Raw genomic sequence first — 26,553 nt, forward strand, 5'->3', positions numbered from 1 at the left:
ATTCTTATTAAGGGGAAAACATTCAATCTCACTACAGAGCATGATGTTAGCTGTAGGGTTGTGTGTTTTTTTCATAGATGCTCTTTATCACTTTGAGGAAGTTCTTATCCATTCCTAATTTGCTGAGAGTTATTATCATAAATAGATGTTGAATTTTGTCAAATGCTTTTTTCTGCCTCAATTGATACCATCAGTGGTTTTTCTAAGACTTTTGTGATGGATAATAGTAATTGATTTCAAAAAGTCTTGCATTCCTGGAGTAAATTCTACTTGTTCATAGTGTATTATTCTTTCTATAGATCACCAAGCTTCATTTGCTAGCATTTTGTTTGAGGATTTTTTTTGCATCTATGTTTATGAGAGATAATTGTCTGTAGTGTCCTTTGCTTATGCTGTCTTTGGTTTTGATACAAGTGTAATATTGGCCTCAAACAATGTGTTGGGAAGTGATTTTTTCTTTTCTGTTTATGGAAGAGATTGTATGGAGTTGATGTTATTGCTTCTTTAAATTCTAGGTAGCATTCACCAGTGAAATTCCCTGGGCCTGGAGTTTTTTGTTTTGCTCTGTTTTGTTCTTACACTTAATTTTTTAACATATGGAATACAGTTATAGTAACTATTTTAATGCCTTTTCTGTGTTTTGATTTGATTTTTCTCTTCTATATGGGTTGCATTTTGTTGTTGATGTTGTTGTTTAATTTTCATGCCTGGTAATTTTTTACCAGACTCCAGACATTGCAAATTTTATCTTGCCAGATACTAGGTATTTTTGTATCCCTAGAGATATTCTAAATTTTGTTCTGGAAGCAGTTAAGTTACTTAAAATCAGTTTGATCCTTTTGGATCTTAAAATTCCGTAGCTAGGACCAAATCCATGTTTGGGCTAGTGCCAATTGTGCCCTGGCATTGAGGCAAGACCCTTCTCAGTGCTCACTGTCCAATGACAGCCCAACTGGCGGGATAAGACCCTATTCAGGCCCTAGACGTGTGGCAGATACTCATCCCTATAATTCTTTTACCGGCCTGGTTCTTTTCTTGGCCTCAGGAAGTTTCACCACATGCACGTCTGATTGATTGGTATGAGTGTGCTGCTGGATAGCTATAGGGAGCACCCTTAAATCTCTTGAGTCATCTCTCTCTCTGTGTAGTTTTCTCTCTCTGGTAATCTGTCCTTCAGACTCTCGCCACCTTGATTTTGAACTCTCAGCTTTGTCTCCTCAACTCAGGGAATCCAGTGGGCTCTGAGTCCCCACTTCCTTAGCTACCGCCTAGAAAATCTCTCATGGCAGTAAGGTGAAGCAATGTTAGCACTTACCTACTTTGTTTCTTGACTCTCAAGGATTGCTAACCTTCTTGTTTGATATCCTGTATCTTGAAAGCCATGGTTTCATTTTTTTTCTGACCTTTTGGCTGTTTCAGACAAGAGATTGAGCCTGAGCCCTACCACTCCATTTGGCAGAAAGCAGAAGTCTTGGTGCTGGGATCTTAATTCAGGTTCCAATTATGTATGTAGAACTAGCCAGATTTTGACTCCCACATTGAGGATGTTCTTTAGCACTTCTGATTCCTCATCTCCCTACTACCTTCCTAACCATTTGATTCCCAGAGGTTAAATGAATGTGTTTGACTTTGGAATTTTCTTCCAAGCAGCTGACGCCCATTTTGCAAGTTTGATACTGGCTGTTTTGATATTAGTGTCTGGGCGGACAAAGTATGGCAGATTACTGCCTCCCTCGGGGAGAATGAATATAAGGCACCAGTGATTGTGAAATACATTCTGATTTCACGTAGGTTAAAATATGAAATATTGTAGAATCCGTGAAATACAGCTTTTTGACAATAGGACTTTCTAACTGATTGGATGAAAGCATAAAATCAAGGATGGCTCCAAAGTTTTTGACCTAGACAAAACAAGGGCAGGGGAAGGAAACATCTTGTTTGGCCTGTCCAGTATACACCCCCCATTGTGCAATCACTGATAAACTAGGGGGAGGAGGGATATGAAGGGCTCATCTTATTTTATTGGGTATATGTTATGAGTAATAAAGTTGGCATGAAGATGAAAAATACACCATTAAAGCCTCCTCACGACTGGCAGACTATATGTAGCCAGCTGCATTAACAATGGCTCTTTCAACAAAAAATAATAATGATAAGATTGAGTGTCAGCCCCAAAGGCTTAGAGCAAAGAGCTTTTAAAAACATGCACTTATCAACAGGTCTGAAAATAATATAAACTCAGATATCAGAATAGGAAATCCTGTCTTTTTAAAACTTATCATTTTTATTATCACCTTTCTCTGATATAGCAATGAGTTATGCAGAAAAATCCACATATGAAAAGATTAAAAATCAATCTAAAATGCTAGAAAGGTGTAGAATATACATGTATATAGCTGTGTATTTATTTGTTTTTAATCCTAACTGGAGGATATTTTTTCCATTGATTGCTAGAGAGAGTGGAAAAGCGGGAGGAGGGGGAGAGAGAGGGAGAGAAACATGGATAAGAAAGGGACACATTGATTAGTTGCCCTTGACTTATTAAACCCGAGACTCTTCAGTCCATGGGCTGACACTCTAACCACTAAGCCAAAAGAGCCAGGGCTAGCTGTAATTTTTTTAACCTATCCCAAGGATATGTGTGTGTGCTTTTTTTTTTTTTTAAGAGAGAGAAAGAAAAACATTGATTGGTTGCCTCCTGTATGCTCCCCAATCAGGGATCAAACCCACAACCTAGGTATGTGCCCTGACGCAGCCTTTAGGAGTAAAGGCTGATGCTCCAACCAATTGAGCCACCTGGCCAGGGCAATAACTGTAGATTTTTATTTTTTTTTTTACAAAATCTTTTAGGTATAATCCTTGAGAACAATTTTCTTGGAAAGGGGTATTTATAACCCATGTATGTGAAATAACAACATTTGTGATTCCCATGGAAACCTTGTCGATTCAATGGAGAAAGAGGTTGCCTGATCTCTGAAGCAGGTCTTTTAGAGTTGTTGATTAATAACCTGGAAAAATGTCCTGAAGACCAGCATCGTGGTTGGGACAGACTGGGTTAGGGCGGATGCCCTTAATGATACAGCAGTGTGCCTTTGGAGGAGAGGTCATCCCCAGCGTTGTGCAAGGAGAGCATATAGCCACCGGCTCACCAGCCAAACCCATTGAATTTATCTCTGAGGGGCCGGTGATGAAACCGACTGCTCACACATTCTCAGAAGTCACGCCTCTCTGTGCACAGTACTATCATAGATACCAAACAGTAGAATCCCACAACCCATCCCTGATCATTGAGAATGTATTGTCAAATGAGACAATTATTAATACATACACAACTCAAAGACTGGCTTTTTATCAACATGCAGAAAATGAAATTAATTTTTTTCCATCTTGCTTTTTATCAAATTAAGAACATCATATATTAAAGTGTATTCTGAGATGTATCAGCTGGTGTTAACAGATAAGACGTAAGCAAAAGCTTCCTTGCATGAACACATTGGGGACACACTGGGTTACACACAGAGTGAAATGGGTTTCTTTAGTCCAGGGCTCCTAAGAAACTAACCAATGTGGGTATTTTCCACACATGTTTTAATTTTAGGTCCCTTTTTCATTGACCGTCTTGTTCGTCACTGAGTCTCTGGCACCTAGCATGGAACCTGGCACTAGGACACAGTCAAAAACATTTGTGCAATACAGTAATGAATTTGCTGGATGCCTGATAACCTGCCAGTTGTCTGTTATCCCTTTACAGAACCATAGACTAGGCCGTGACTCTCCTATCTCTGGGGCTGTGTGCTGCTGACAGTTCAAGTTTGCACCAGCCTGAGTTGCTCCACATTTCTCTTTGACCAGGAAAGAGTAGAGGGGCATCAGATAGTCCATTCTTGTCTAGTCTATACTCTCCACCTTACCTTCTTCCCCCAACAACCTAGGAGGTTCCTCTGCATCTTCCTCGGGGAGCACACAAAGGTTACTACATCAGCCTAAAGCTGGGCCAGTGCCCCGGCGCGTGGAATGTGAGTCACTTCTCAGCAGAACAAGAGGGAGGCCGCCTGAGCAGTGTGTGGGTCAGAAGACTGCCGCCAACAGAAAGCTTCTCTTTTGCTTGCACTTTACTTGACCTGTGGATAAACAAAGACTTTCTATTTCTAGAAATCCCATTGTTTGAACTGCTTTGAGTTTCTTTTGTAAACTTAAACATCCATGTCTTTATGCAAGGCGTGTAGAGCTCTGGGGCCCAGTCTGAACGTTCTTTATTCCTTTTCTATATTCCCCTTATGTGTTTTGTTCTTATAAGCCACAAACTCGAAGCTATCTAAAATTCAGTCTTTTCTTTAACAACATATGACATTAAAAACAACTAGAAAGTTGTAGTGTGAGTAGAATATTCAGTATTGCAGAGAACTTGATAAATGTAACCTCTTTGGGGAAGAGATTGAAGGTGTGTAATTCTTTCTCATTCAGCTATGTGGTAGGGGCTTTGGGGCATTTAAAAAACATAAAAATAAACAGTCTTTCGGTTCATGTTTTAGGAGATTTGTAATAGAGGGGAAGGAATTATATTCACAAAATACTGTGTTCTAGCCTATCTTCTCTAATAAAATGGTAATATGCAAATTAACCATCACTCCGCTACATAAGCCACGCCCACCAGCCAAGCCACGCCCACCAGCCAATCAGGGCGAGTATGCAAATTAACCCAAACCAAGATGGCTACAGCCACAGAGAGCAAGGTTTCCCAGGTAACAGAGCAAGCCAAGCTTTCCATAGCCGTTGCAGGCCTAAGCCTCCACTCAAGCTACAAAGTTTCAATTATAGAAGGTAAACAAATTCAAACAAATGGCGGCAGAATGGAGCTTGAGAGAGCAGGCCAGGGTTGCCGGCGGCAACAGGGGAAGCAAAGCTTTAAAGCACACCCTGGCCGGGCCCACCCGCTTAAGGCAACAAAGTTTCAACTGTAGAAGGTGAATTAACTGCCACAGAAATGGCTGCCACCCCGGAGGGAACAGCAGGCTTGGCTCTGCTCCAGGCTACAAAGTTTCAATTGTAGAAGGAAAATAAATCCCAGATACCAGGGCCTCCGCTTAGGTTGCCAGGGGGCGTGGCCCGCCTGCAAACCACCACAGGCCCCTCACTCAGGCCACCCCACACCCCAAGGGAACCCCACCCTGATCTGGGACACCCTTCAGGGCAAACCAGCTGGCCCCCACCCGTGCACCAGGCCTCTATCTTATCTAATAAAAGAGTAATATACAGATTGATCATCACTGCAACACACAATATAGCTGCCCCCATGTGGTCAAAGATCCTGCCCCCATGTGGACACAAGATGGCCACTACAAGATGGCCAGCAGGGGAGGGAAGTTGGGAGGCACCCGGCCTGCAAGGGAGGGCAGTTGAGAGGGACCAGGCTTGCAAGGGAGGGCAATTGGAGGTGATCAACCCTGCAGGAGAGGGCAGTTAGGGGTGACCAGGCTGGCAGAGGAGGGAAGTTGGGGGCAAACAGGCTGGCAGGGGAGCAGTTAAGCATCAACCAGGCTGGCAGCGGAGTGGTTAGGGGGTGATCAGGCTGGCAGGCAGAAGCGGTTAGGGGCAATCAGGAAGGCAGGCAGGCAAGCAGTTGGGAGCCAGCAGTCCTGGATTGTGAGAGGGATGTCCGACTGCCCGTTTAGGCCCGATCCTGGTGGGATCGGGCCTAAACGGGCAGTCGGACATCCCTCCAGGAGTCCCAGATTGGAGAGGGTACAGGCTGGGTTGAGGGACAACCCCCTGCCGTGCACGAATTTCGTGCACCAGGCTTCTAGTACATCTATATATCGATATCTATCTATCTATCTATCTATCTATCTATCTATCTATTCACAACAATATTATAGGTAAGTGTTGTTTTCCCTGTTTTACAAACAGAATAACTAAGGATCAGAGAAGTTAGGGAACTTCTGAGATTCATTTATTGAAATTAAATTAACCCAAAGACAAGATGACATGTTGAAGTTCAGAGAGATTGGCTACCTTTTGAGCTTCTTTTATTGAAACTAACTTCTTCCAGTGATAGAATGATAATGTATAATATTGAAACAGAGAATCCCACAGAGCTTCTGACTATGCTGGTGAGTTTAAAGTACCTGCTGTCCTTGTCTCCTGTTCTTTGACCTTGAGCTACTCATTATATTTCTCAGAGGCCTCGTTTCTTCATTATAAAGCAGGGATGGTGGCATCTTCCTGGCCTATGTTAACAAGTTTTGGGTGAAAGACTAGGTAGTATAATCCAGGTGCAAGTGGAACTCCTCAGTGCTGTGTAAATATAAGGTATTGTTGTCACAAGTGAAGTTCTAAATAAGAAGGCCAGTGAAGTGTTTGGAGCGCATGTACTATACTTTCAACTTTTTAAAATATAGATTTTGGCACTGCTTCCAATGAGTTTAGGCCCAATTTCAAGCATTGTAAAAAGTAATCCTTTTTTAAATGATCTGTAATTAAGCCTTACAGAGAGGGTGTGGGGGAAATATGAATGGCCATTGATGGGACACTCAGTATTGCATGCATATAGAGTAAAGGATATTAAAGACCTGGAAGGCCTGGTTTCTGCCCTAGAGGGGCTGAAAGAACGTAAACAAACATTTATTTCCCCTATTCTTCAATCTGTTTTGCTTATCCAAGACAGTTACTTTGCTGGAGAGAAATCCAGATTTTGATATAATAAAGTCACCCTGGAAACATTTTATTTTCCTTTTGTAATTGAACACAATTGCTCTACTCTAGAGAAAAAAATGGCAATATAAGACCAGGATTTAACATTAGAAATGAAAACTTGCAAATTCATTTTTTCATATATCAAAACTCACATATTTTTTAAAGGTCATATCCCCATGAGTTAACAAGTGAGTAGCTTTTTTGTCATATTTTATTTTGAGGAAAGTAAAAACCTTGATTCCCAAATATTGGTGTTCACATTTCAAAGATTAAAAAAAAAAAAGTGTCATTTTGCAGAGGTTGGGCAGTAGGGGTATGTAAGTTTGTGCCTTAATAGGAGACAATCAGTAATTATGTATCAAATTATGTGCTTTTAAGACGTTGCTTTGTTTCTCTCTAGTGGATGACACTGTGGTTGCCATTCCCTATGGAAGCAGACATATTCACCTTACCTTAAAAGGACCCGATCACTTGTGTAAGTAAACTTCGTTGTTTTCCTTTGGGGATTGGGATTTTAGGCATTATTATTTATTTTTTGTTCCCAGAATAGATTAAAATACAGAAGTACAAATCTTTCCACTTTATCATAATATGATATTTTGAATGCTTCTGTTTATCTTTTGGTTGCCTAATTAGATAGCAAAAAAACTCTCTGGTAATCATCTCTAACCACAGTCATCCTGAAAAATACAAAATAGATGCTCCCATAGTTTGTTCTTGAGGTAAGCACATGTTTATGCTTTCGTGAATATTATTTCTCATTTTCTGCCTTCTTTATTTCCAATCAATCTCGATCTTTTTCTTACCATGCCTCTTGGTGTTTTTTCTTCTTCATTCCAAACTTCCTTCCTTCTCCTTCTTTCTCTTTTTTATTCTTCCTTTTCTCGTATTTTATTACTGTATCAATTCAGAGGAACATAGAAACCCCAAACAATCTTAACTCTGTGGCATTTAAAGAAAACCATTTTGGTAAATTAAGCATCCCATGTATTAAAGACAATATAAAGTCCTAATATCTTGAAGCTACCTAGTGGATTCAGGATTACTAATGGGATGATCATGTACAAACTTCTGGTGGGACCAAAAATCAAATAGTAGCATAGCCCCACCAGAGTTTGTGCAAGAACTGACCTTTAGACATGCCATGTCTTTTTTTTTTTTTTAATATCATTTAGTGCTGTTTAGACGTAGACCTCTAAGTTACAAACAGAAAATTATGGGCTGTGAATCAGGGGACAGAAAGGAGAGGATATGCTAGTGTTTTCTGTAAAATTCAATTCCCCTGGAAGATTTCACTTCAGTTGATCCCTTAGGCATTTCTGATCTCCACTTCAATTGTTCCTTGGTTCCTACAAAGTCATCTATCATTTTCTGCTTTTTCTCCCCACCCACACACATGCCTAAGAAACCAATTTAGGTAGCAAGCACTGTCTTTTGGCAATTGGATTATGACTGAAATCATTCCAGAAAGACAAACAAGATGAAGACAATTTGGAGCCTGTGAAAGTTCAGATAGCCTACTATAGTCTTTCTAAAAATAAAAATAAGTACATTTTATGGGAGAGGCGGGATTTGAAGGGTCATGTGAAGTAAAGGTACAGTTCAGGCAAAGCCAAAACATGCTGATAAGACACCTTATATGGGTCCAAGTTCTTTCCTAGCCCTGAACAGCCCCCAAAAATATAGTGTTCACATGTCAAAGGATGATATATATGTGTTCACATTACCATTTAAATGATTTGTTTTTCCCTTTAAGAGCTGGACAGAGGTAACTGCTGGTGAAACAATCCCACTCAAAAACAGTATTTTTCTGAGCAGGGATAGGCAAAAATTAAACATCAGACCAAGACCATCACCAACCTGGGGACTGACTCCTCACTGTGGAAGAAAGAATCCAAAGGAATATAGATATAAGAGGAAAATTTATTTTTATAAATGGATTAGCCTCCCAAATTCCCTAATTATGTGATCGCTAAGAAGCTGATGAATTGGCCTTTGCTTTAGTTGTCCCAAGGATTTAGTGGATAAAAATTGCAAATGATATTTATGGATGATGAAAAGCAAAATGGAATCTTCATTATCCCCTCCCCACCCTCCAGTCGATATACTATTGATAACATATGTATAACTAATGAAGTTTTTGCTTTCTTTTGTATTTGGAATATAATTCAAAATGAATATGTGAGTAAATGATGCCCTATTTCTCTTATAACCCTTTGCCCTTCACTCCCAGCAGCTGCTCCAATATGAGATCAACCTTAAAAATGTAGGGACAAACTAGAACAAGACTAGGCAGTCTGGTCCAGCCCAGCTCATCTTTCATCAGAATACCTTGAGAAGGTTACTAGGAGGCCTGGTGATAAAATTGAACCAGATGCTCACATTAGGCTTAGAACTCCCAAGATTCTTCCAAAACTAAATGAACTTACATCCTGGAGTTATCTCCATAAACGCATGTAAACACATGTAAGGCAGCTGGGAGAATGAAGGCTAGAGGAAGGAGATGCAGTGCTATTACTCTCCTCTGATGACAACTGTGGTTCCTACACTCGCATATTTTGTTGGGTGCCTTATGTTCTTCTGTGAGGGCCTCTCCATGCTGGGATAGGGGAGGGCAATCTGACCTACTCCCAGAGAAGGGCTACACAGACTTCACCTGAGGGTCATTGGCATTTAATTGGACACCAACATTTCCCCCTATTGGTATTCCTTGTAGTACAGAACTTGACTTAAGCAACATCTAGAAGAATTCAGTAGAAATACTTTAGGCACTTTAGCACATCCAGGCAGCTTCAAATTATTCTTAACCACAGAACCCCAATCTGTAAAACTTTCAAGAGAGGAATTGGTCTGATGGAATGTAGGGTAGAAGACCTAGAGCTTCACTCAGGCTCCCCATCTTTCTTCTAAAGAACCCCTGCCCAAACCAAGGGTTCTTGTTAGATTTAGCCTATCTACGTTCCCTTATGCAGCGGGCAGTTACTCCAAATCCCTCTCAATCCCGTAAGAACTTCCCCTGCTCTGAAATACATGTCATAATTACCATCTTCCCCAGCAGGCTTTGATTTCCTACAGCAAAACATGATTCACAGACTTGGTCATTGGCCAGATTCAGCTTGGAATGTTCCAGGAATCAAGAAGTTCTTCTTTCTGGCCTAAGCTCTTACAAAATATCATATATGTACACAATACTAAATGAAGTACCAAGAAGGATTTTAAAAAGAAAGAGAAATAAAAAGGACAGTTAGTTCCCTGTCTTTAAGTCACTAGGCTTTCTTCATTTTTAAGGATAGCACACATAAAATAAATAACCAGAAAGAATAAGTAAATATAAGGTAATTCGTGAATATCAAGTCACACAGGTACTGAAGGAATTCAGTGAGGCACCCTGGATCTCACAGAGTAAAAATGAAAGTGGTAGGGTATTCTAGGCTGAGGGCCATGAATACTGAAATCAATGAGTATGTATGGGAGATGGTTTAGTCAAAGGAATAGGATTGTGATAAGGTAGAGTGCCCAAATGAGGTCATCCAGGGAATCAAAGATTATTTTGGAGGGAGACTTGGATGTTTGGATAATGAGTTTTAAAGTAATTTATTTGCAGCATAAACTCCTATGTGATCCAAGGCGCCTATATATTTTGTTTATGTTATAATTGTAATTGTGTCAGCCATATAAAGGATGATACTTCCCCCTCATATAGCTCTAGGCTCTGTTCCACGGAAAGTACTTGCATGTGGTCTGCTGCAGCCCTGGGAACATCTTTCTCTTCTCTTCGTGTATTTGATTCTGTAGATCTGGAAACCAAAACCCTCCAAGGGGCTAAAGGTGAAAACAGTCTCAGCTCTCCAGGCACCTTTCTTGTGGACAATTCTAGTGTGGAATTCCAGAAATATCCAGGCAAAGAGAACCTGAGTATCGCTGGACCGCTCACCGCAGATTTCATTGTCAAGGTAAGCCCATTTAGGTATCTTGTTTTCAAGCCCCCTCCAAACTGATGATATTTACAATCTCCTGAAGAGAGACTGTAGACTTTGACAGAGATTTGGAAAGCCAATTATCCAAGAGATGTTTAATTCAATGGTGTTGAGCTACATCCTGGACTTTACAAGAACATATGATTTTTTTAAGAAAATCGTGTGTGTGTGTGTGTGTGTGTGTGTGTGTGTGTGTGTGTGTGTGTGTGTGTGTTTAATTTAATAAAAAGACCCCACTCTCAAAGCCAACACATCATTAGTTGGGGGATATGAACTGTTTTTAAAACAAGTTAAAATATAGTCACTGACTCATATAAGGTGCCCTTAGTCAACGAGAGAGACAAACTAATGATCCATAGACTTGGTCATGCTTCCTTCCAATTGCAAGTTCTGTTTTCCCTTGTACTGGCAAGAAGACTAAGTTGTTTCCTTCTATCAGAGCTTCCCTACTCTTCCAGGTAATATAAAACACATTGCTGGAAGCAACATACACATTCTGTAAGAAAAATGTACACACTAGAAGAACATTTGGGAATCACAATAAAATAAAACATATTTTTTCCTTCAGTAGGTCAGAAGGACCTGAAGGATTTCAGCTGTAAAGCTGTAAAACTTGTAATGTGTCCAGGACTCCATAAATTTTTCATCATGGGACCTGGAGCCAGAGGACATTTGATTTAAGCTAAGGCTTCATGACCCCAGGGCAGCTGAAAGTAAGAATGCATATAGGAAAATGTGATAGGCAGGGAGGTTGGATGGAAGAAGGGTTCCAGAGTACTGTACTCTCTCCATCTGCATGGTAGCTTTCTTAAATCCAGTCCACCTGCCAGCCACATGAACTTGAGCAAGAAGCTATAAACCATAAGAGATAGCTCACAATAGAAATGATGCTGTAAGTAGTTAAACAAGCAAATACAGGCATACCTCAGAGATATTGCAGTTTCGGATCCAGACGACTGCAATAAAATAAGTATCACAATAAAGTCGTAATCCTTTCACTGGTGGAGGGTCTTGCCTTCCATTTATAAAAAACGCAACACCTGTGAAGCATAATAAAGTGAAGCGCAATAGAACGAGGTATGCCTGTAGAGTAAAAAATGGAGAGATATCTTTATGTTTTGAAGCTCTTAGAGTACTGTTGAATAAACCATTTATACGGATTTCCCTGGAGGCATTGGAGAGTTAATACACATACTGAAAATATAGAATATGATTCAAGTAATATTCACATTTGAATAGTTCACGGCATTGTTGAATGCATTTCATATGTCCAGCTGCCTTCTGCACATCACCACTTGGATGTCCAACAGAGACAATGAGCTCAACATGTCCAAAACTGGACCCGTCTATCCCCAAATCCTGCTCTATCTTCTCGATTTCTTATCTTAAGAAATAATACAATGTTTAGCCAGCCGACTCAGAAAACTTTGATTCACATGAATTTCCCCATCTCCTAGACCCCTCATTAGACATTACACTTTGTCAGCTCTACCTCTATATCATCCTTTAAAACTATTCTTTCTTCTCCTTCTTTAGTCCTTTGAATTTCTCACATGAACTAATATCATTGACGCTGAATTAGTTTCCCAGCCTCTGATCCATTACCCATGTTGCCTTCAGAGTGAGTTTTCTAAAACCAGAACCCCTCTCTTCATAATGCTGCATTGCTGCTCACCACCATCCCCATTGCTTTGGGGTTAAAATGCAGACCCATAGCATGTGTAACTCTCAATAATCTGGGTTCATCTACCCTTCCAACTCCACCTTTGAGTTTTGCTCTTCTGTTTCAACCAACTGAAAGGCTCACAGGTCCCCAAATCTTCCAATCCCATAACTGATTACCTTTGCATAATGCTGTTCCCTCTGTCTAAATGCTATTATCTTTTCTTTTTCCATTCACTTCACTAACTTATAACTGTTCTTCAGTATTTTCTCCAACCAGAAGCATTCTGTGATACAACCCAACATTCCTGTTTACATTACATCTTCCTACTTTGTATTCCTTGAGGGCCAGGGAATAAATTATATGTCTTCATATCTCCATAAGAAAACACAACAAACCCTACCAAGAGTTAGATGAATAAAGGACTTTAGCCACATGGCAGTTGCTGAAGTGGGACAGATGCTGACATCTTCATGTTACCTACAAGGAAACTGAGCTTTAGGGAAGTTGAGTGATGGGAGCAAGTTCACCCCAATGACAAACCACAATCAAAAATAACCTCTTTTCTTCTGGCCCAGAACTCTTTTCAGTATTCTCTGTTGTTTCTAAGACTATTTTTTTCTTCTACATGTAAATACACATATTTAAGAGGGAAAATGGACTTTAAAGAAGTTTTGATATTTTCCTAGATGCCTACCATCTGTAAATGTTTTCATTGAGTAACAAACTAATTTTTACAGTGATTTTTGCATTATATATCCTATTTGCAATTGAGCTTCAGGTTGCAATGGAGAGGAAATTTAGGTTTCATTAGAAAATATCAGGATCAAATAAATGTCAAGTTATTCTAAAATAGATTATGTAATTTTTAAAATCAGTTTATTCAAACTTGAAAATGAGTCATATAATTTAAGAAGATATAGAGAAAAGGAGAAAATTACTTTTTTCCCAGTGATTCATAATGAAGCAATTTTTCTTCCCTAATTTTCCTCCAGGAATAGCTGAAAATAAAAGGTTGCCATTTGATTTTTATCATTTTTCATGATTTAGGTGCTTAGAAATTATACACATAATTTGTCATTCATCCTCAGTATCATTCAAAGTGTAGTCTCTTTCGCATTATATATTAATTTAAGCAATGACTTCCTTTTTGAATGAGATACACAGGAATCAAAATGGAAATAGTTATTTGTCAACACCTTTATGGAAACTTATTGCCAAAACACAAATTTTGTTTATTTAAAAGAAGAAAAAAACATTTTTTGCATGGAAGGAAAATTTTCTCACAGTGAGAATCATTATGTATTGCCATTGGTTCCAAAGTTATGTTTTGAAATCTCCTTTAAAGGTTAAAACCAGACTGAATTATCACCTTGCTTCCTAGGGAAGCATATCTTCCAAAAATTTAAACCCTATGCATTGGCTGTACAACATTTTGGCAATGCTAGTGTAGAGTGGCACAAAAGATACGCTCTCTAGAGTTTGTATAGTCTCCTGCTCACTGGATATGTAGCCTCAGTGGGTTATTTGACCTTCTTGAGCCTATTTACTCATTTGAAAAATGGTAATAAAATACTCCCCCATAGTCTTTGTGAGGAATTGAATCAGATAGTGTGTATAACAGCAGATAGATCCAAATTACTGCCTTTCCATCTTTTTGAAATGCTTTAACTTCCGGTACAACTGTATACTCAGAAAGCTGCTTTTCTGAAGATGGTCAATTTACAAATAACTGGTATACCCAGGAACAACTTGACAGGTGTAGCTATTAAGACAACATGGATGTGAAAGCAGACTGGCTGTGACAGTAATTGTCAGGGACAATTGACTATTGGCTGGATGGCTGCCTGGTTTAATATCCCCTTCCTCCTACCATGCCATTTGCATCCTTTCTCAAGCTGCAGACTCCATAGAAGATAATGACTTTCCCAGATACTAGATAGTCTTTTTCAGTTATGGTTTATCCTTTACTAGAGGTCCGGTGCACGAATTTGTGCACGGGGGCGGGGGAGTCCAGCCAGCCCATCCTGATTGGCCCTGATCAGGCCGGCCAGTGGGGGGAGGGGACACGGGAGGTTGGCCAGCTGGCCCGCCCACTGGTCAAACTCCCGGTGGAGGGGACAATTTGCATATTAGCCTTTTATTATATAGGATTAGAACTTCCAACTTAGCTCTACTTGTACAAGAAACTTAGTTATATTTATTCATGTCAGTGTGTGCTCATTTTTTAAATTTAAGAATAAATCCATATTAGATAGATAGAAAAGAGACTGATGAGAGTGCCCAAGCCACCAAAAGGGCAGAAATACACAGCAGAATAGTAAACAATAAGTGCACTTAGAGCTGAGAACACTGACTCACAGTTCATGCACTGATAACTAAAGACCAGTTACTTCCTACAGAGGATAATTTACTAAATGCATTACATTTTTATTGGTGGAGAATTTGGGTTAGGAAGATTGACATCATTCTAATTGCAGCCCAAGAAACTTGTTTGAGTAGTCTAGGGACTAGAACTACCATGGTTTCCATTTGGAGTATTAGAGATGATGCCTTTATATTTCTTTCTGGACATCCTTGAGCATAACCCTGTACATAATTCCACACCCAGACGTGGTATCATCCCTTTCCTAGATTATAATGTCATTTGAGAGATAACACACTGGATAGGAAATGTTGAAATAGTGATGCATATAATGAAGTACTAAAATAAAATGGACACAGTAAAAGCTGTAGATACTTGCTACAGGCTAATGTGATTCAGGAAGCCGTTGTAGCCAACATTATACCCATTATTCCCAGAGAGGCATCTCTGGTCTGCTGCCCTACTCAATGACTGTGGGCAGCAAATCCATAACCGACATCTCTCATGCAACCTTGATCCAGGGACCTATGGCTGAACTGCTGTATCTCCCAATATTGAGGTCTGGAAATCTAGGAGGACTAGAAAACTTTATAAGAAGTGTAAAAGTAAAGTTGGATACTAACTATTTTTTATCATTATTTTTACTGAAAAATCCCTAATCTTAGTCAGTATTTCCAGTTGTTGAAATTGTCAAGTATTTCAAACAATGGAATGATTGAATTTATATTTCACTCCAAATGCTAATAATAATTAGCCTTTTTGCAAGCTCTTTCCACTCTGCCATACTACTGTATTATCAAAGGACAGTGGGAAGTACTGTTGGGTAAGGGTTGTGTTATAACAGTACTGCTTCTTTTCATGAACTTTAGCAACATTTTATCAACATACATTTTGTCAACAAGAAATGATCAATAACATCTTCAAGAAAACTGGTAGATATACACATATAATGATAATTATTCTAAGAATTTGCCACAAATAGAATCTGAAACAATCATGATCATTATATAATTCATTTGTTTGTTCATTCATGCATTCATTTATTCGGCAATTGATTGGTTACTTACTATGTGCCAAACGTTGTAGATGATGCTGAAGAAAGAGTGGTGAGCAAGATAAATGCACCTGCCTTCATGGCATTTATAGCATATGGAGGAGAAAGGCAATGAAATAACAATTACGTCAATATCAAGTGCTTATACGCATTTTAGTGATATAAGGAAGATCTTGTTGCATATTTTGAAAGCCCAGAAAAGCATTTTAAAGTATTTTTACAGTTCCTTGAGGATTCACTATCACCATTAACCACCAGAACAGTCCAAAATTGAACATAATAGACTGAAACATTTAAAAGGTAGATTTACCTATTTTCCATTTTATTCCCTCCCGAGCTGGCATATTGATGTGTTTCTACCACTTTCAAGCACAGCCTGGTCATGACACTCCTGGCTGCCCTGAGACCAGTGTGACCAAGTTGAATGCCATTGTGGGTTCCAGCTCAGAGGCTCATGGGAACAGGTCTGCCCACAACTCCCTTTTGTCCTCCTCTCCTCAGGCCCGAGCAACAATTCAGCTGCAGCCAAGGTGGGTGGGGGGACTCCTGAATGCCAGCCCCCCTGCTCACCTGTCTGGAGGGGAATTTTTCCTACAACATCATAGAAAGAAAGGAACCTAGTTGAGGAACATTCCAAGGCTCACAACTAACCCTCTTCCCAAATGAGAAGCAAGAGGTGTGGCATTTCACAGTGCTTCATCTGGGAGAGCCTTTGTGTATCTGATGTCTTTCATGTATTTGAAATTTCTCCTAATTCTCTTGATTTTACATGGACTTAAAGCTCAACTGCTACCCACATGCCATTTGTACTTCCCTGCAGCTCTATTATGACAGTGCAATCAGTCGCTATGGCAAGTGTCCAGTTTTGTCTCCTTTACTTTCAGTGTGAGAAGTCATTAAATTGAATTAGAAACACCGAATCATAGTAATTATAGGAAGAAAAGCATGGTTCAGAACATTCTTTTTGCTTATTAACTTAAGGAGGTCAAAATTACACATGCCAGATATATTTAGCTTCCACAAAATTCTAATGTGTCACACTGAAGCGTTCATACTAGGACCTGAGTTTTAAGGATTTGGGATTTATGATGCTTCAGAGCAGATGATAACAGTGATCCCAGCAGCCCAGAATTAATAAAACCAAAAAGGAACACAGTGGTTCATCTCTGTAAGCAACAATTAGGCCATCAAACTTAGACATCAGGTTAGCCCCTTCTTTTTATTTTAAACATTTTTTCCTGCTTTAAAATGAAAAATTAAGAAGATACTGAGAAGAGAAGTACAAGAATACAGCTAAAGATGAATACCTATATCTTCACAGCACTAACAAAGATTGCTTGATTCCATGAAAAGGATGGCAGCTTTAGAACCAGGCACACCAGAATTCAAATCCCAGCTCTGTTTTTTCCTAGCTGTGTAGCCTTGACAAAGATACTTAGCCTCTCTGGGCCTCCTTTCTCTCATTGTAATGCTAATGTGGAAGATAATGCAGGAGGAGTTTTAAGATTAGATTTAATGTAAATAAAATGTATCCTGCGCAAGGTAGGACTGTATTTAGTGCTGATTGCTGTGGGAATTGTAGCTACTCAATGACAGAGAAGAGAGAAGCAGGAATGTTATCAATGTAAATAAACAAAATACCCATCTAGGGGTGAAAACTGTTCCCTATTTCTTCCCTGTTCCTGTTATCCTCAGCACCCTAGGTGTTCAATCCAGTTACCAATCTCTTCTCAAATGTGGACACACAGTCTCAGCATTTGTTGTCATTACACATCGTGCTTTCATTGAATTCATTAAGAACAGTATTCTTTCTAAGCTGCTTTTTTTTTTTCCTTCAACATGGCGTTTAGTAACCCTCTCGCTTGACACCAGATCGCCTTGACACCAGGACATCAGTGTCCAAGTACTTTGATGTTATATTCTGCTAATCTTGATTCCCCACCTCACCCCCCACTTACCCAGGACTCAGATTAATCTCTAGCATCCCAAAAGGGGCCCCTGCAAAACAATTCATCTCTCAGATTTTCTGGCCTTTTTATTTTTCATGGAGCTTTTGTTCAAATCAGAGCCTTCTTCTAATAGCTTTCCAGCATGATAACCATACATCCCAAGAGAGCTATAGGCTTTTGTGAGCTAAAAAAATAAAAAAACTTTCCAAAGAATGTGATTAATACTACATCCCTAAGCAAGCAATTAAATATCCTGTATTTGACACACTGGACTGAAAAATATTCATCTGTAGGCCATGCTCCCCATTTTTGAAAGACATCGTATTGCTTCAGCTGTTTCTGCTTTAAAGTAGGGAATTGTATCACTGTTTATTCTAATCAGGAAAGACCTGGATGCACCATGGGTCAGAATCCCAGCATGACATGAGATAAATGATAGCTTTTCTCTCTTTCTTCTTTCTCCTTTCCAGCTCTTCCAGATTTTCTGAGGAATATTCCCATATTCTCATCAAAACTCCAAACACCCTTCTGGGGGTCAGGACCTATTCCCTGTTTCTTCAGTGTTCCTGTTATCCTAGATGTTTAATCCAGTTGTTAAATTCAGTAGCAGAAGAATAAGGCTCTCTTTTTTAAAAATCTGAAGGCCGAATCTATCCACATATCTGAGATACAAGGCAGTAAGCCTTAGAAACATTGACAAAGACTTTGGCCACAGGATTCACCTGATGACACTTCTCATTCTTGTAATGGAGTTGGAGTAAGAGGTGGTCCTCTCAGTTGTCCATAGAACTTCCCTTAGTATAAAAATCAGTCCAAGCCTTGCCCTCTAAGTGTTGTATCATATGTCATTCTGTCTTCACCAAATCAAGGCATCATTCCTGTTGGGTACCTTTTTCTTCTCTTTCAGTGTGAGTATGTTCTCTCAACCTTGTACTTTTAAGAACCATTAAAGAATTATTGTCTCATATCCTCTCTTTAAAAAAAAACAAAGGAGTTGTCATTTCCATAAGCACATATTTTATTTGATGTATTTGCTTTCAATTCTGTAAGTTGGTGTTTTTCAAAGTTTGGTTCTTGGACTATGCTACATTCGAATTGCCTGGGTCTCTGGGCTTGAGCCCAGGAATTTGCATTTTAGCAAACTTCCAATTGGTAACTTTGCACATTAAAATATATAAATCACCAAGTTGTCAGGAAACTCCATGTATGTCTCTGAGTGGGAAGAGCTACTTAGTACTTTAACTCTTATTTTTCTTAACCAAAAACAGTACCTTTCTTTCTTTTTTTGCAGCAAATGACATTTAAAATTTTCTTAGAACAAATTGTCTTCTTGTGATCTTACATTTTAAAATCCACATAATTTTACCCATTATACCAGAGAGGATGGAAATAAAAGAGGGTGAGGGACTAAGTAGCTTTGGATAAGATCCTACGGCAATTACAACAGCACTGGAAAAGTGATGATAGTGACAGTGGGTATATGCAAGAAGCATTCGCTGGTTAAATGGTAAGACAGGTGATATGGCTGTTGCCACTTCTCTCCCAGCACAGCCCTTCACACAGCCTAAGGCCATCAGTACTCCCACACTTCCTTGTTCAGAGTGGCAAGGGACCCAGGAAGTACCTGCCTGTTACACTAGATCCTCTACTTTGCTGTTGTCTCCTACAGATCCACAACTCGGGTCCTGCTAACAGCACAGTCCAGTTCACCTTCTACCAGCCCATCATGCACCGATGGAGGGAGACGGATTTCTTTCCTTGCTCAGCAACCTGTGGAGGAGGTAACAGTGTTGTTCATTTAGCCTAGGATCTGTTGGTGTCTAAGAGGGAAGACTTGGCTATTGGAAGAGTAGAATCACTTCAACAAAGAAGAAATGTAGTGCTGTGGGGTCAGATCCTTTCTTCTGAATGGGCCAAATCCTGAAGCCCTCCCACAAGGCAGATGCTCTAGTTTCTGTCTATGGAGTCCCATTAGAGGAAACGGTCTTCACTCCTTTCCTTGAATCCATGGAAGGCCAGGGCAAGAAGTGTCAGAACTTGGCATCAGTGTGGTCTGGAGGGGATTCTTTTCATTTGAGGAAAAACTATTCTTCTGGTTGAAGTGAACTTATTTATTCAGGAATCCAGTGAAGAGTATTCGTGTGGCCTATTTGATAGCATGATGTGTCCAAAAAGAATCAGAGATTAATTTAATTAAAGGTAGTAGTCTATTAGCAGGGTGGGAGGGGGGGGGAAATCACTGTACTGTAGACTTTGGCTCAGTTACTTTTCAGCTCTACTCCATAATCTGTGCAGTAAAAGGAATGTCACTGCCTTATCTATATATATAAAACCCTAATATACTAAGTGTCCAACTGAGCGGTTGACCAATCGGTCACTATGACGTGCACTGACCACCAGGGGGCAGATGCTCCGACTGGAAGGTTACCTTGCTGCTGGAGTCCAGCCAATCGGGACTGGGCGAGATGGGGCTGGACACGCCCTGGAGCCCTCCTATGGTCCCTCCTGCGATCCCTCCCTGGCCACTGGCCCCAATTGGCCCCGATCGGGACTGGGCAAGATGGCCCTGATCGGCCCCGATCACAGGTGGAGGGACCCCACCCTTGCACAAATTCATGCATTGGGGCTCTAGTTTATTCATAAAAACACATCTCTTTTGAAAAGTCAACAAATGAATGTCTGTCTCTGCCCCATCACATCTGTAGTGTGGACAACATTTTGTGCCACTGGAAAAGGTTTTTCTGCTCTTCATAATTATACAGGTTACATAATAATTTCTTTGAATTATTTCATAATTGATTTAGCCATATCCCTTTAGAAGAACATTTAATTCATTTAAAATTCTCTATTATAATGTGATGGATAACTTGATACCCAAGTATTTTTTCTCCTTTGAAATTATTTCCTTGAAATAAATTCTCCAGAGTGTGTTTCAGAATTTTTGTGGCCATTGGCATGTATTACCAAAATTCTTTCCAGAATATCTTAGTTCCATTTCCAACTGAGCCAGCCATTTGTGGATTATCACTTTATAAGCTTTGGTAATGTAATGGATGTAAAACTGTATATATATATTCCTTTAAAAATGAGCACATCAAATACATTCTGGCTCTAGCTTCATGGAAGCCTGTTAATTGGCTGGCTTTAAGTAACTAATCCACAGAGGTATTGCTAGATTATTTTGACAAGAGAAAAGAAGGATGGTACCTCAAAATGAAGATAAATGACTATCCATTAATTTTTGTAAAACAGTTAACATACATAATTTATCTTTGTCTGTGTTATCTACGTCTACATAATGTGAACAAATCGCTGAACGTGAGGTACCATAGAGCAAAGTTAGATTTTACTTTAAAAGCAATTAATCAAAAATACATCAAGTACTTTTAACTTGATTATTAAAGAACTATTCTCTCAACATCCTAAGCATTTTAATAAAATAGTGTTTGCAGTTGCTCTATATGCCCTGAATAGAAAATTACTTGGTTTAAAAAATAACTGCCAATTTTGTTGATGTTTCATGGGAATATGTTATTTTGATTCACCTGTTAATGACTAACATAGGGAGTGGTTTCAAGTAAAGAAACCACAGGAAAAATTTTTTTCTTTTTAAATTAAATTGGGTTTTTAGAGAAGTAGCAGTTCAATAATGTGCCCCCTATGTGTTTCACATACAGCTGCTTTTGGAGTAACCTTGACAGTGGCTCCCTATATGAGTCAATTAATGTTAGACTCATGTCTATTCCAGCTCTTTGGCCTATTTTCTTCACATCTAAGTGAAGAAGTAGTTTTCAAATGTTTTGAGCTATCAAAGCCTTCTACAAAAAAAAAGAAATCTTACTTGGAAGTAAAAGGAATACATACTGCTCAGAGTGAAGATGTGAGGAATATAGAAACCAGCCTTCATGGACCACAGTTTTAAAATTACTTAAGAAATTGATCTCTAAATTGCCTTTTATGTTTCTGGTTTCAGATTCAACTGGTTAACCATTGTGCTAAGTGTAAAGAATTGCTATTCCAAATACCTTCTGAAACTTTAGAAAATACAATTATCTGACCATTTTGGTCATTTATTTAATTTTTTATCTAAACTTCCATTTCATATACTCTAGAAAGCTTCACAGCAACATTTTGTGCTGACAATTTATAATTTTTAAAAATCATAACCTCAGATTTATAATTTGTTTTTGCTTGTACCCACACCTTACTATGTGATAAAGTCTGTACTTGAGTAGAAATTATTTTATGAAAAATTATAAAATGATTATCTTGTCATAAACTTATCGGCTTTTGAGTATAATATAATTGACAAAGATATATTTACTTGCATAAAATAAAATTTGCTCTTTGATTTTTCTTATAAAACAAAAGATTAAATGGAACATGTGCTTTTACCCATTAACTTAAAGTGCTTTTCATCTTTACAGTAAAATTGTTAAAAGATCTTTTTTTAGGTCTTAAATGAACAATTAATTTTTGTGGGTGGTCTGAGAAAACAGCCTCAAGCCAGGAATTCTGCTTTATAAACCTCTGTCTGATTTCCTAAAAAATTTTGCAAGACTTTTAAGTACTCTAAATCTGCTTTTCTCACATGTATTTAGCAACAACAATATTCAATCACTACCAGAGAGAATATATTATGGAGTTAGTTAGGTTAGAATGATGCAAAAAAGTCTAATTTTTAAAAATTCTCTATGTACATTTATTTCTCACCCCAAGAATCTACTAGTAAGTCCTCATCAGAACTGTACCAGAAATCTATAGGGCAAGAAACAGGCAGGTTAAAAAAGGTAAAACCCATTATCAGTAGAATTACTAGTAAGTAATACTCTGCACTACTTTTTTTTTTTTTTTCAAGAGGATTCTCTAAGAGTGGAAATTTGTACATGGAACCTAAGAAATATTGGCTAGAAACTTAAAGAGAAATGATAACGGATTTGAGGTGAAGCAAAAATTATACAGTAGGAGGCTTCTTGATGTTTTTATCTGCAGGAAACCTTGGAATTCACAATGGCCACTGTTAAGGTTTTAATCATCCATTTACTCCATTTAACCCGGCCAGATTGAAATCAGGCAAAAATAATGTCAGGCAGCTGGCAGGACCAGATTCCATGCTATCTCCCATTGTCCCCATTGACAAGGGGAGCAGTATTGGGGTTTATTTATATATTTATCTGGGAGTTTTTCCCTCTGGTGCTCCAGGTACAAAAGAGCCAATTTTGCATCCTTGCATGAGGTGGTTGGTAAATAAATACTGATGATCTCTTTGGGAATACAGAATCTGTGTTAGACTTTTAGATTATGCAAAACAAATAAATAATAATAGTTCTTATGACAGAATCTTATAAACTAGTTTATGCCCTCATGTAGTTTAGGACCTATAGTATGATTTAACTATTAAAAGTTAATGAGCCTTCCATTTATCTGTCTTTGGTCCTGGAAATGACTGGTGCATCGGGGAAGAATTTCCTTAACATGAGGATGGCTAAAAAGCCTGAATAAATATATTATACTGACCTGTGCCTTTAAACTCGCCTATTTGTTTGATGCTGCAGGTTACCAGCTGACATCGGCTGAGTGTTACGATCTTCGGAGCAACCGCGTGGTTGCCGATCAGTACTGTCACTATTACCCAGAGAACATCAAACCCAAGCCCAAACTTCAGGAGTGCAACTTGGATCCTTGTCCAGCCAGGTCAGTCTATTGACCAGTTCATCTATTGTAAACATAAATTTTCAAATAAGCTTCCTAGATTAAGATGTTTTACTTAAAAATAAGTAAGTGTTGCTATCCAGTATCCATTCCTAACCAGGTGTTATTAATGTCCATACCCCTTGTTCTTGCTGCTATGATACCATCCCAGGGTCTACAGATTTTCCATTCATAGAGCTACACATGAAGCACTCACAGTCATTTATTTTCTCTTCTGATCTTTTGTTCATCGTGGTTACTTGTTTCTCTCCTTAACAAGGTCCAGGTCAATGGCTCTAACAAATGTGATGGCACAATGTTCTCAGGATTCTTTCCGTTTCAACTCTGTTACCTAATCAGTGACATGATCACAGCAGACCCATCCAGGGTCCCAGCTGACCCATTTTCCATACTGATTAACTGGACTCAAAACCAGTCTTAGAATAGTTCTATATTTGAATAAACTCAGCCCTTATTAAAAAGGAAGCAGGACTTATTTCCAATAGTCAAATATTTTCAAAGGTCTTTTTAATTAGTAGCTTTAAAGAGACACTTGATGCTGTCACATATCATTGTTTGCTTTTTGGAAACCATAATTGGCCCTCAGTTACTTGCAGGATCAGGAATCAGACTGACAAATAAAACATTTCAGATGAGGAGTAGTCATAGAAGTGCAAGTCATAGGTGTAGTATTTATAGTTGCAACACTTTCTGTTAAATCTCTTTATGAGCTTACTCACTCCCAATATATGAGGAAGGACATAAGAAAACTCTTCTACAAAACTAATCATGAAAACCAAAAGACAAAGAAGTCTTTTGCAAGCTCCTTCAATTTCTGAGAAACACCTCATTGTTACTTATTAAAACCATAGTTTACCAAATATATGTGCATAAAACAAAACTTTGAATACTTAAAATATCACATGAGCAATGTGGATGAAAGTCATCCTATCTTTGAATTGGAGGCAATACAATTTTAGGTTTTGCTGTTAACTTTTTAAAGTTTACTTGGACTCTTTCTGCCTCATATTCATGAATTCTAAATGCTACATGTGATGTGAAATTGCCTATTTCATATACCTAGCTTATAAAAGTAAACTCAGAATGACAGGTTTTTATGTAAGAAACAGAAATAATAGGTATTTTATAATTATATCATTCAGGTGAAGCTTAGGGTAACTTCATATTACACCAGAAAATTCTATATTAAAAATTATATATGGTATAAATTTGAATGAGGTGTCAGAATTTTGCTTGGACGTCTTTATTTTGGAAATATTAAGGTATGAAGTATTATTAGCCAAGATAATTATACCTAATGTAACTCAATCCCATTTTAAAATTATTCTATTATTAAACATCTTTACCCATATCTATACCAGAAATTCCATTCCATTGAAAAGCATAGTTAACCCAATTCAGTCAAGTTGGCTTAGCCATAGAGAGACTTTGAAAATCTTAAACACATTTCCATAATAATGTGTATATGTATTTCTAGGAGAAATGAAAGATTCACTCCCATGACTACATAAAGCTTTTCCCCACTGGGAAAAACTTGAACAAAGATGGCTGTGGAAGACAGTTGTAAAATAAAAGCATTACATTAACCATCTTAAGAAAATGTTTACAATCAGAATAAATTTATGCAATTTTTTTCTGGCTTCTAATTTTTACCTACCTCCTCTGTTGGAATCATATTCATGGTTGTCTTATTATCCAAAAGCAAAAGGTCATTCTATATCGAAAGACGTTTGCCCGTGAAATGTATGCTTTTTCTGCATCCTATGTTATTTTAAAACACCTAATACAGCACATGTATAAATGTTGGGACAGGTGGCTATTTAAAAAAGAAAAGGAGGAAGAAAAAGTAAGTTAGAGGCACATGCCAGGAAGCTGCTTTTTTTAATTCCAGAAGTAATTAAACAAAGCTGTAAAATTAATACTGAGCAGTAGGAGAGGTTTAAGAGGAATCTGCTTTAGGAAATGTAGATACGCTGCTCCAAGGTTAAGATACTTCAGGATTGTTGGGAAACTCATTGAACTCATTTGCATGCCTGGGATCAAAGCAACCTTTCTGAATTCAAAGAGAAAATAGGAAGTGATGGTCTGAGTAAGAATAAACAGACTGTAGAAGAGCTTTACCCTCCCATCAGACAGCAGAATCCATCCTAAAGGAACTGTTTTCTAACTACAGACTTAACTGTCCAATAGTAAAATTAGGAGTGGCACAATAATATTAAACTGATGCCTTTGTGTGCAAAATTAGAAGCCCCCAAAAGGGAAAATATAGATAATCTTAAAGTCACAAGTTTTTATTTTATCTAGCCAATGAGATATTTGTTCACTTTATGTGCCTTAGACTAGAGTTGACGTATTGCATATTATTTGAGAACAAATTCCATTCAAATTGCCACATTTATTCCCTATTAAGATTGGAAGGATCGTGGACAGCAAAAAGGTTACTAAATAATTAACCTTTTGCACTCGGATGTCGAGATTAAAATTACTCTTTGAATGTATCAATAATTTGAAATATAAAAAAATCCAAATAAATAAGTTTGTATGAAAAGAAACTCCAGTTTTTTATTCTACTGCCGCGCTTTGTAAAATCTGGGGTATTTAAAAAATTAAAACCCGAGTAGAATAAAGGAATCGAGAAAAAAGCAAGCGAGTGCAAAGGGTTAAGTTTGTAACCCTAGGCTTATTACTTTACCCTCTGGACCTCAGTTTTCTCCCCCACAAAATGGGGGAAGGATTCGTTATATTAAATGAGTGGTTTTCAAACTGTGCCTACAGACCTGTTGTTTCTCATAGTTGCTTTGTTAAATTTCATTTTCTATATTTTGAACTATCTAAATAATAACTTAAAAATGTATTTAAACATGTCAAATTAATTTTAGCTTATTTGAACTAAGCTAAGTTATAAAAATGTGGTAACAGTTGTAAAAAATATTGTACCACCAATGTAAATACTTTTTGCATTCTCATTCATTTCTTCAATTATGCCAGCTTAATTGGAAAATTAAATTTCCTAAGATTGCAAGGTGAGCTCTGAAAGCTGTTACCATTAGCAACTACTTCTCTGTGATGATGAGAATTCTTCATTACTACATGTCTACAACCAAAACAAATTGGATATGACAACCATTAACCATAATACT

At 38.3% G+C, this 26,553-nt stretch overlaps 1 protein-coding gene across 4 annotated transcripts in view; it reads left to right on the forward strand.

Moving 5' to 3' along the window:
- Positions 1–26,553, forward strand: part of ADAMTSL1 (ADAMTS like 1) — an 879,784-nt gene that overhangs the window by 616,079 nt on the left and 237,152 nt on the right. For all 4 annotated transcript variants that reach the window (XM_079789992.1, XM_079789993.1, XM_079789994.1 and 1 more), the window contains 4 exons: positions 7,094–7,168; positions 10,489–10,646; positions 19,371–19,482; positions 23,257–23,395. In XM_079789992.1, the coding sequence (XP_079646118.1) occupies positions 7,094–7,168; positions 10,489–10,646; positions 19,371–19,482; positions 23,257–23,395 (484 nt within the window). The remainder of the gene's footprint in view (positions 1–7,093; positions 7,169–10,488; positions 10,647–19,370; positions 19,483–23,256; positions 23,396–26,553) is intronic.

This window comes from Cnephaeus nilssonii (assembly GCF_951640355.1).
Source record: "Cnephaeus nilssonii genome assembly, chromosome: 14".
In the NCBI taxonomy this organism is placed as follows: Eukaryota; Metazoa; Chordata; class Mammalia; order Chiroptera; family Vespertilionidae; genus Cnephaeus; species Cnephaeus nilssonii.